Here is an 11086-nt window from a genome sequence, read left to right on the forward strand (position 1 = left end):
ACGTTGGTTTCGACCAAATGAAACGTAAAATGAATATCCATTTCAAATGAATCCTTACAAAATACGGCCCCAGGATTCGTTTCTCAAATCAAGGCTAACCGATGCTGGCCGAGCGCCTGACACATCATTTGCTGCGGCATCAAGGCTTCACTGTGCTGGAGAGGGTGCGATGCCAGGACTTAACATGCAGACATTGCTGCCGCTGCAGTTTTGGCACGTATATACGTGCTGCGCATCTCTTTATAACGAGTAATTAGATCTTACCTTTTCTGCTGAAGCGCTTGGAATTGTCCCTGGTCGACATTTATTGCTTGACAGAAACTATATAACACACATGCTATGCATCGCCCTTCGCGGTCTACGTCAAAACCACAATTGAGTGAATTAAAACTGGCTTTCACGGGCATTAAGTTCATCATACGTGCTGGCCGGCTGCCTCGCTCGAAAGTACAGCGCTGGCTGCGTGCATCAATCGCAATAAACAGGACATCGAAATGTGCACGGCTTTAGCCGACGGCTTCGTAAAGAATGAGTACGATGCTTGCAGAATATGGAAGCAGAATGCAAATGGTACAGAACATATTTTGTCACAATATACGCCACTATCTATAGGGCGTTCCAGCACGTGTCGCAGAGTGCAATTTCTTTTTTTTTTTTTTACAAAAATACTGAAGCTGTTCATAATTATCGCCTTCCCTTAGTGTCTTCGTGTCTCTTAGTGTCGTCTTCCCTTTCCTACGTCCACTGTCCATTTTGCGCTGGTCCACAAAATGAATACTGAAGCTGTCCATAATTATTCCCTGACTGCTTTTGAAAAAGCATGAGTTCAGAGATATGAAATTTTGGGGAGCAGAGACAGGTGAGATAGGTGATAACACATCACAGTTTCCTATCACAGGAACCTGCGTCTACCATTCTTTCATTTTTCAACCACAACAAGAAGTGAAAGAAGAAGATGAGCGAGAAACAAGGGCGAGCAGCAACAACAACAACAGATGCCGGAACAGGTGGCGAGCCCCGAAGGGACCTCAGTGTTACAGGATGCTTCGAGGTAAGTTCCTCCGTCGCCTGCTTTGACAGCCTTTTTTTGAGCAACACATAAGCAATTGACCAACTTGTGCCCAATTCTGGGAGAACTTAACTAGGAGAACGTTGTATCGTCACGGGCTGTATTCTGTGATCTGAGAACCTTGGAATTGGCACAGCCGATCATTTGGGAAGCATGTATTCATGGGGACGCGTCATATCGTTCACACACGACCAGGGGAGAGCTGAGATTAATGGAGAGTACAAATGTTTTTTGGCGAACGGATATTTAGGTGCAATACTTTGTCTTGGAAAATGAGTACGCAACACATCTCCTGGATAACTAACAACATCTGACGTGCTTAGCGTGCACTGAAGTCAGCTTGTCAGCTCAAGGTGCGTTAATACTCCGACGTAACATGCGCGCGCGCGCGACATTACACTGGCCGAAGCGACACCATCTACACTACAACGGCGCTTGACCGCCGACGTTTTCGGTGGCTTCGGAGCACCCTGACCAAACCGGTGGCAACTTGGAGCATGTGTCTATTTCGCGCCGAGCGCGTCAGCCTCCGCCGGCCCGGCCACACCGGTTCCGCCTCTCGCCGAGGCAGCGCTGCTTCGCCATCTACGACAGATGGAACGTCGAACATTCTGCGCATCATCTGCGCATGCGCTTTTCCAGGCGCAGCCGCTGCTCAGCGTCGGGGTGGTTGGAATGTAGGAGGGCCGAATGCGCGCCTGGCGTGGCGTCGCCAGCCTGACGTGACTAACCACCGCCGGCGCGCCCCCGCGAGCCGAGTAAATCCGAGCATAAAGGCGGCTTCAAGTCCTCTTCCGATTCTTCCTCTATTGTATAATACTACTTAAGTTTGCAGTGGAGCTCCGTCCAAAATCATGATCGCCACACAAAATTCTTCCGCTACTGGGAGTAATACGTCGTTCAAGTTTCTATAGCTAAACAGAAAGATTATACAAGACGAAATTATAAGATCAAGAATTTTGCTGCCTTTGACTTGTTTTATGCAGTTGAACATTCAACTGATGATTTCGTTGTTTTCTATGGCCACGGCCTATGGGTTTTTGTCACCAGCTGCTGTTCTTTGAAGCCGTGTCCTACGATAGAGATATGCGGGCGTAAAGGCGAGGGAGCCGCCGCTTCGCACTAATCACCTGATCTCCATAGCTAATCAGCTGCGGATGCCGATGGGCTGGAAGAAATGGATCTTGCGTGAGGAAGACATTCCCGCGATTTGGTAACGCTTGCGAATTAAAATTCTCCCTCATGCATAGCATTCATTCATTTAATTTGCAGAGTTTTTGGGCTGCATTCAGCATTAACACATAAATGTCGCTGGTATTGCGTAAAGGGAAATTCTAAGCTTAAGAAATATTCATGTCTTACAAGAAAGAAACAACTCCCACTTAAATATTATTTTTTTTATGCCATCTTAATGTAGAATTTATATGGGTGAACCCAATGCAACCAAGGTCTTGTGGGGCACTGCTTGGCAGCATCTTGCTTACTGCGGCAAAATGGACACTGAAGTCGAGAATTGTGCCAAAAGTCGTCTGGTCGGGATAATCATAATAAAACTTAAAAAGGGGGACGCCGACAAAAAGCAAAAACAAAACGACGTTTCGGCTGCCGTACGGGAGCCCTCTTTACGGCTCTCCCGTACGGCGTCCCCCTTTTTAAGTTTCAAAATGGGCACTGTTTTCGCCTCGCGGTGGAGAAACACCTGTGTATTGATATTCGAGGTAAAATACCTCACACGTCAAAATAATCCGGAGACCTGGCAGTAGTGTGTCTCACACCGATGCCTGTTCTTTTAGCACGCCAGATTTGTTATTCGCCAGCTTTGCAGTGCCAGAAAGCCGTTTATTGCTAAACCACAAGACAATGGCCCTATATGCCTTGGGACCTCTCGCAAAGCACTGCCTTCAAGCGCCTTTCACTGCTGCATCTACAGCCGCAGCCTAATGTCTCCGTATACGACAGGCTGAGAACGGTGGCCGTTGGGTCCAGCTCACCACCTTCAAGAACCGGCTGGTGGTGGCCTCCTGGAAGCGGGCTCTGTTTAATCGGCAGGAAGTCCCAGCTGGGCGGCAGTTCCACTGGACCGCCGCTTCTCGGGGAGCTCAGAGGGGACGGTGATGCACACAGGATCGATGTGCGCATGCGCCGGAGCGACCTGCGCTCCCCCCAGATCCCGCACCACCGTTCCGGCCGGCTCCCGCAGCAGCACGGCCAACAAGTCACCAGGCGAAGCGCTGCCAGAAGCCCGCTCCTGCGCCGCTTCATCTACGCCATCGCCATCGACCTGTCGGTGGTGTTTCCCCTGCCGCTGAAATAAACAAGGTTAGCGATATCCAAGCGCTAACTGCTGAGCGTGCACCTTGTCACGACCTGTTCACATAGCGGAGCTAACCGCGAAGAGGCTACCACACGCACCGATTATCGTTCACGGACGGCATGTGCACATTTCGAGGTGTAACTGCTTGATTGACCAATGATAGAGTTTCTGCTATTGTTCGTTGAAAGTCACGTAGGGAGACATGGCACTAAAAAGAAAAATACGCACGGAAGCTAGACATGTGGCTTTCGACTATGCCGCAATCTATAGCGCACATAATGAACTCGAGAACCAAATCAGTCGAATGACATGCCTCGGCTCTCATCTTTGAGTTTACTTTTGTCAATGTAACGTTTCTATTGCAGCGCAGTATGTATCCGGGTAGCCCGCCAATAATTTTAAAACTAATTTGTTTTAAGTAAAAACAAGTTTTTGAGTCACAGTAATACCAGCGTTTCCGGATACCAGTAAATATGCTTATGACGTTGAGTAGTAAATTTATCAGCTAAATTCTAAAAGACAACTTTTTAACTATAACAGACAGCCGTCCGGTTGCATTTTGAGCTTTGTCGCTGGTGATTAATGATCGCCATATTAGTTTTTGGGAATTACAAGACACGGGTACCCTCGCCGCTGTGGCTCAAGAGAGTGGATATTTCTCGCATGATTCAAAAACCGCGAGCCTGTGGTGCGCGCACAGCGATGTCGACCAAGCCACACCACTCTGCGGAGCACTAGCACGCGACCTCTGCTCTGCCTCTGCTGGAGTAACGAGGAGCGGTGAGCAGCTCACCACAGGCGGGACAAAGCCTGTGACCTGACATGTTCACCAGAGAAATTGCAGGAGTAATAGTTGTATTATTCAGTACAGAACAAACTAAACACTTTGTGTCTCTAACCCTTCAAACTTAAATGACTCAAACTGAATTTTGCCATTCAGCACATGGGCGGCCCTGCAGTTTCCTGCACAAAGCCACCCTCACACTGACTGGCACAAAATTAAATTCACAACCCAGCAGCCGTGTATCGGAGTTGCGGCCGCTGGATTCGGAACAGCCCGCTCTTCCTCGATGTTCTCACGCCGAATACGTGTGATCTATGCACACATAAACTGCCTGAGACTGTGTTGGGAGCCCAATTATTATTGGGTACGTTGCTTAAATGAACACCGAAACAAATATTTTGTTGCAGAGGGCAATCGGCGCTGCCAGTGCATCCATGGCTGCAGTATGAAACCTTTGTGCACTGAGTGTGAATTGCAACTTAATCTGACTAGGCGGACTATGCGTCGCGGTCTCGACAGACTCGATTATCCTTTCAGGAACAGTTAATCTCCTTAAGCCAAATTACGTTCACTGCAAGGCAAATACCTCTTTCAAATGACCTCCAATCACCACTTTCCGACACCAACGGCAGCCACCTTATCCAACGAACATGTTTCTGCTGAAGGAATGAATATGCTCAGGGCCTATGACAAGGCTTCGGTAGGCGGTTGCATTCTGAAGCAGGACGTTTGTCCCATCTAGACTCTGTTTGGCCAAGCTGGATTGGCAAGTAGAATTTATAGCCTGTATTACCTCTCAATCTTTAAAAGAGCTTGACTGGAAATGAAAGAAGCCAGCTTTTCTTCAAATCAATTGAAACGTGATATGTAGACTAGGAACGTTTTTGCGTTGTAATTTGCACATATCCAATATAGAAAAAGCAAGAAAGCGTCCTCGAGTCGCGAGCTCCTCTTTCGATACTCTAGAACTCTTGCAACCACTTTTCTAACGACACTCTTGCGACACACTTGCGGTCATAGGGTTGACATCATTAACGAGGCGACAGGGCCTGGTGCAGATCGAATTAGCACAGAAACGCACTTTCTCTGAAACAGCTCTCCTGCCTCAAAATGGAAACATGATATTAGGGTGTCATCTCCACGCCTCAAGGAGAAGTCGTGTCTGAAAAATATGCGCAGCCTCTGCGAGTGTCCAGTCGCGCGTGACACGTTTGCTAGGGACCTATGATAAATGTGGTAGTACATCCGACCTCCGCGGTTCACATAATACTTTCTCAACATTTACTCGCGAAGCCTATGTGTCCACTTACTGCTATGTATTCAGATGTGGTTCATTGAAAGTAAAAAAAAAAACCAGAAAACGGTTGCATTCTCATTAGTAACACTTTGAAAGCGAAGATGCCCTGAAGCATTCGCTTCATATCCTACCTTCTACGCATTAGTGTGAAACTGTATAAAGAGTGGGATCCGATCATCTCTGGGCTGTGCAGAGAGTATTCATGAAATAGGCTATGAAGTAACATGCACTTTTTCATAAAATATATTTCAAATTTGATGGGTGATGCTCATTCTACAGTTCAAAACACCTGAAGTGTATCGTTAAGGCAGAGGCTATTCCCAGAATGCGATACTCAGCTTCAGCTACAGGGCGTAGGTGTATACAGGGCACACAAAATCCGAAAAAATGCCTTGACTGGCGTTATCTGGTTTGTCCTGGTTAGTTCTTGTACGTTGCGTTTTGTATATTTCTTCAGTTTCATCGGTTCTCTTCTTACCTCATTATGTTTCACTGACTTTCAAAGACGATCAAAAGTTGTTAATTCCGGTGGCCATAAAGCCGGCTGTAGTTCTGTCAGAAGTACTTTCGAAGAATTCTCGAATTTACTTCATTTAGCTAACTGCCATTAAGTGTTTAACGAATTCCAAAGATCTCCGGCACGGACATTGGAGAGGTGTTCCTGCGTCATGCTTGAAGCAGCCAAGTAGATATGTATGAGAACGCAGCAGAAACAGTTCCGTATTTCCCCGGCGTATCTTACTGCCGTTTCCAGCTGTCTTGTGGGTTTGCTGAGTAGTTTGCTTTCTCTGAAGCTGCCATTATTTGGAGCGGAAAAATCGATACACAGCTTTTCGCTCTGTCAGCATGACCTCAGGATCTGGGCTTTCGGCAGTTACAGCACTTTAGTTTACATTCTCAAAACAACATCTTCAAAACGAAAAACAAGTTCCAGCATTTTCAAGTATTTTCTGAACGAGCGACATCTAAGAACATGACCGCGGAATGTATATCAGCTTTGGTTTTTCGCAACCTGTGTTCTGACCAGCTGTTCCGAATTTCAATCCATCAGCAAACGTCATGTACCTAATGTTTGTTCGTCCAGATTGAACGCATTCTTCAGCACGGCCCACCCTCCTATTTCCACGCATACGCTCGCAGTAGGATGAAAGCCGCAAGCAGGATGTGGGGCATGCGCCATCCCCTTCATCACCGCAATGGGTTGAACCTCCTAGCAGCGTCGTTCAACGAGTTTCCGCTGGACGCCGCTCCTGCCACTGCGGAAAGCCGTCATATGGCAGATTTTCATCGCACCAGCCTGGACCTCAGCAGAACCAGCTGGTGCGCAAATTTTGGGGGAGCCCATTGCTTGAGATGCCGATTTTTTTTTTATCAGGCTGCTATAGAAAAGCGCACCGTTTCTAAAGCGTTAGCGCTCTATAACTGCAATGGTTGTGGATGGCCCGGCTTTGAATGGCGAATTGGGATAGGCTGTGCGTAAGAGCATCGACCATTTAAAAAATATTAGCATGCATTTTTTTTAATAAGTAGACATGCAACCTAGCAAGCCGTGTCGTGGCTCCTTCTGCTCATTTCCCTGCCTTTAAAAGAAAAAGCACTACAAAGTTTTCATCTGCTCAATGAACGATGGCACGTCATCTTTTGGTGCGCCTCTGTTGTGCCTCAATAGCTTAAATGCTTCAACTCTCCAAAAACATAAACGTGTTCAGCGTGCACCTTGGTACTGATATTTGAAATTCTTTGTGGCTAATCCGGAAGCATGAATAATTTTGGTCGATTAATTTTTTATGCTCAGTAAAGCACGTTTTACCTATTGCATAATCTCAATTTAAAACCATTTCTATGCGGTTGATCTACAATCACGCGTTGTCGCAGAACAGGCCAAAGTGTGGCTTCTGCCTTTTCAAAGCAGTCACCGTACGCGGACTAAGCTCGTTGCCTATGCTTAGTTTGTGTTTGAAAACGCTTGCGACAGCAGCATCGTTGTCATTTATCGCCCAAAGCATGTGTATTTCCAAAAGCAACCTTTTTCGCAAGAAAACAGCCGATGGTTTGTCCGGACAAGCGTAGCGCCTGAAAGTACACTTCTTTGCCACTCGTGAAATTAAATACCGGTAATAGCACTGACTCTATTGCTGCCCCTAGTCTTTAGCGTAATGCTGCTATCGCTCTGAGGATTAAGTTGAGTTGAACTGAGATCATTGTAAGGTACTGGTGGGATTAGATTTGCGAATATTCCGCCGGTCGTTGTTTCACCGCAGCCGCATTTAGATGTTAAGTACTTAAGATCGAGAATTTGAGGCACAGATCTGTGATCTGGCAGATTTACGCAACCTTGCACACAATCACCCACAACAGTCATCAACAGTTGCTGCCATCATTCGGAGGCCAGATCAGAGTCTCGAAGGAATTTGAGAAGGCGGGACGACTCCTTCCTATATGACTGGTTTCCGCTTGGATATACAATGTCCTGAAGTGAGTCTTGTGAATCTCCGGTCCTCTGAAGAAGATAGCGGAACACATCTTTTCGCGTTGTAATGTGGACACCAGAGAAGATCATGTTCCACGTGACCGAACACAACACATGAAAAACAAAGTGGAGACGATTCCAGGCCCATACCACATTCGTATACTCTGAGGCACGTGAAGAACCCGTGCGAATGCGGTGTAGTAAAGCGGCTTCAGGTCTTTCTAATTTTTTTGTTCCACATGGCTGGTTACGAGGACACCACAAGTAAATAATATGGCTGTAGGGCAAGAGTGCGGGCTAATTGGTGTTCCCTGATATAAGTATAGCAGCGCAGCACAGCTATAGACAGAATGAAGACACGAGGACGCACAAGCACTGATTCAGCGCTTGTGTGTCCTCGTGTCTCTATTGTGTCTATTGCTGTGCTGCGCTGGTGTACTTATATAATATGGCTCAGCACCGCTTCTTTGAAGAATCACTTGAGATATGAGAGACTATCTTGATGGATTTTCAAACAGCGCTTCATGGGCGAGGCTGTCTGCCACCTTGTTGCCTACGTGGGCGGGTACCCATTCGAGACGTATACAAGAGCCTCTATTGCGCAGACTGTGCACCGAGCGTAGAGAGCTAAGAGACAGCCTTCAGAGTGGAACCCATGGTCTAACCTTTGAATGCGAGATTTCGAATCCGGCTGGATGAGAACACGTTCAGCAGGACATGACCTTATAGCTTCCGTAAGGCCGCCTCAATGGCAGCGCTTTCAGCTGCTGTGGAGGACACGACTCCAGTAAGGAGGACAGACAAGGCAATATTCAAAGATAGAATATGAAAACCGTTGCGCTAGGTCCGCTGACCTTGTCCACAGTGCCACCGATGAGAGTTTTCAAGCACATTTTGTTTCAAAATCTTCGAGTACGAGCGAATGCATTTCCGCCAATCCAGCACTTCGCTTGCGCTTAAGCGACGAATGTTACACATATAGTCGAGACTCTCAAATGGCGAAGGTGGGTTTCATCGCTGGCTTTGTCTCCGGAAGTATAAAACCTAGGTCATTAGGAGTGTTAAGTCCCAAGGAATCCCGGGGCTCTTTCAGAGAAGCTGTAGAAGACCTCGACAAGCTACCGTGTCTGCGAAGTAACCAAGTTGAATTAAAAAAGTTCTTGAAGCCACAAGGCTAAGAGGTTCCGATAGTGACACGTGAAAAACTCGATTATTAGCGGCCGCTTTTGGATATCCAATGGCTCTCTTTAGGCTGGTTTCGCGCAAAACCTGCGTGGCTAACCCCTAGCGTAAGGCGGTAAGCAGCCGCTCTTTCTGCCTATGACGATGATCCTGGCGACCCGAGCGGACTTGGTAACCAGGATTAGCATCATCTCCAGTCTGACTACGCCCACTGCAGAACAAAGGCCTCTCATTTCATTTTCATTTTATTTCCTTAAAGGCCCCATGACTGTATATCTCTCCATGAGTGTATCTCTCCAGTTAAAGGGACACTGAAATGCTTTCGATGGGCATATTCTAGTGCAACAGATCTGTAGACGTGGTCTATGTGTGTATTCGAGTCAAGTATAAAAGCTCTGTGTGGACTCCATAATATAGAAATAATTTTAAAAATTCGCGGAAGCAGTAGCTCACAACCGATTAGGGCGACACACCTTACCGCGTGTCCCCTACCCCGATGACGTCAGTGGGCAGAGAGGACGAGCTTGAAGGCTGGTTCTTCTGCCCACTGACGTCACTGGGATCGGGGACGCGCGGTGAGGTGTGTCGCCCTAATCGGATGTGAGTTAATGCGAGCAGCGGTTTTTCAAAATTATTTCTAAATTATAGGGTCCGCGCAGTGCTTTCAAGCTTGACACGAACGCCCAAACAGAGTACCTCTACAGATCTTTTGCACTAGAATATGCCTATCGAAATCATTTCAGACTCCCTATAACTCTGCCCTGTGCCACCTGTGCGGCCACCTAATCCCTGCAAACTTAATCTTATCTGTCCACCTAACTTTCTGCTAACGCTTGCCTTCTCTTGGAATCCACTCCGTTACCCTTAACGACCAGTGGTTGTCTTGCTCTCTCATGACATGCCCTTCCCAAACCCATTTCTTTTTATTTAGACCAGGATGTCATTAACCTATGTTTCTTCCCTGACTCACTCTGCTGTCTTCCTGTCGCGTGACGTTACACCCATCATTTTCCTTTTTCAAAGCTCGCTGCGCTGCTGACAATTTAAGTTGAACCCTTTTCGTTAGCCTCCACGCTTCTGCTTCATAGGTGAGTACTGGTAAGATGCGTCTATTGTATACTTTTCTGTTCAGGGATATTTCCACACTGTCATTTATGATCTGAGAGAATGTGCCACATGCGCACCACCCCATTCTTACTTTTCTAGTTATTTCACTATCGTGATCCGGATCTGTGGTAAATGCCTGCTCTAAGAGGACGTTTAGAAGAACTTCTTGTTGGGCAAGTTGGTACATTGCTTTTGAAGAAACCATGTTGCGCATAAAAAAGACAACCACAGGAAAGGCCAAAGGAACAGAAAGAGCGCAAACTATCAACTGGGTTTATTTGTGCGAAAGTGCCTTATATATGCAAAATCACATCAAAAGAACAAGCAGGTTGAGAGAGGGGGTATATCCAAGCAACTCCTGATCAACAACAGGTGCGCAGAAAATACTTTTCCTTATTGTAAAGTTTGACGGAGGTGTCGCTAATACATTTATCACCTTTATCTTTTATGTGATAGGCCTCCAAAAGCTCACGTGCTGTTTTGTTATTACTTTTGCCTAGTATTTTAATCTGCTTAAGCAAAGGCTCGCATCCACTGCAATCAAAGCAATGAGCAGGCAAGTTAGCTCCTTCCTTATTCCGAATGGATCGGGCATGTTCCCCTGCGCGTTCATTCACGCAACGGCCTGTTTTGCCTACGTAGGCACTTCCACACTTGAGTGGGATTTCATACACCACACCAGTGGCACATTTAACGAACGTCTCAGCATGTTTGATGCCGCATCCACTGCCTCTAGTTCCTTGGGTGCCGGTTCTCGGGCACAAGGCTGCGAGTTTCCGTGGGGCAGAAAAAACGACAGAGACGCCATGCCTCTTGGCCACTTTTTTTACATTGTGCGCCACTTTGTGTATGTATGGCGTCAC

At 46.9% G+C, this 11086-nt stretch overlaps 1 protein-coding gene across 1 annotated transcript; it reads left to right on the forward strand.

Moving 5' to 3' along the window:
* The first annotated feature begins 977 nt into the window (after positions 1 to 977).
* On the forward strand, positions 978 to 3416 carry LOC144104141 (uncharacterized). Its single transcript, XM_077636976.1, has 2 exons — positions 978 to 1051; positions 3029 to 3416. The coding sequence occupies exons 1-2, from the start codon at positions 996 to 998 to the stop codon at positions 3381 to 3383; spliced, it is 411 nt and encodes a 136-aa protein (XP_077493102.1). The 5' UTR covers positions 978 to 995; the 3' UTR covers positions 3384 to 3416.
* The last annotated feature ends 7670 nt before the right edge of the window (positions 3417 to 11086 follow it).

Source organism: Amblyomma americanum, chromosome 1 (genome assembly GCF_052857255.1).
Source record: "Amblyomma americanum isolate KBUSLIRL-KWMA chromosome 1, ASM5285725v1, whole genome shotgun sequence".
Classification (NCBI taxonomy): Eukaryota; Metazoa; Arthropoda; class Arachnida; order Ixodida; family Ixodidae; genus Amblyomma; species Amblyomma americanum.

Bases quoted from the DNA above. Each gene is read 5' to 3' on its own strand.
- LOC144104141 (XM_077636976.1), top strand. From the start codon at position 996: ATGCCGGAACAGGTGGCGAGCCCCGAAGGGACCTCAGTGTTACAGGAT. The intron at 1,052-3,028 runs GTAAGTTCCTCC...CGTATACGACAG, and splicing joins GTGTTACAGGATGCTTCGAG to GCTGAGAACGGTGGCCGTTG.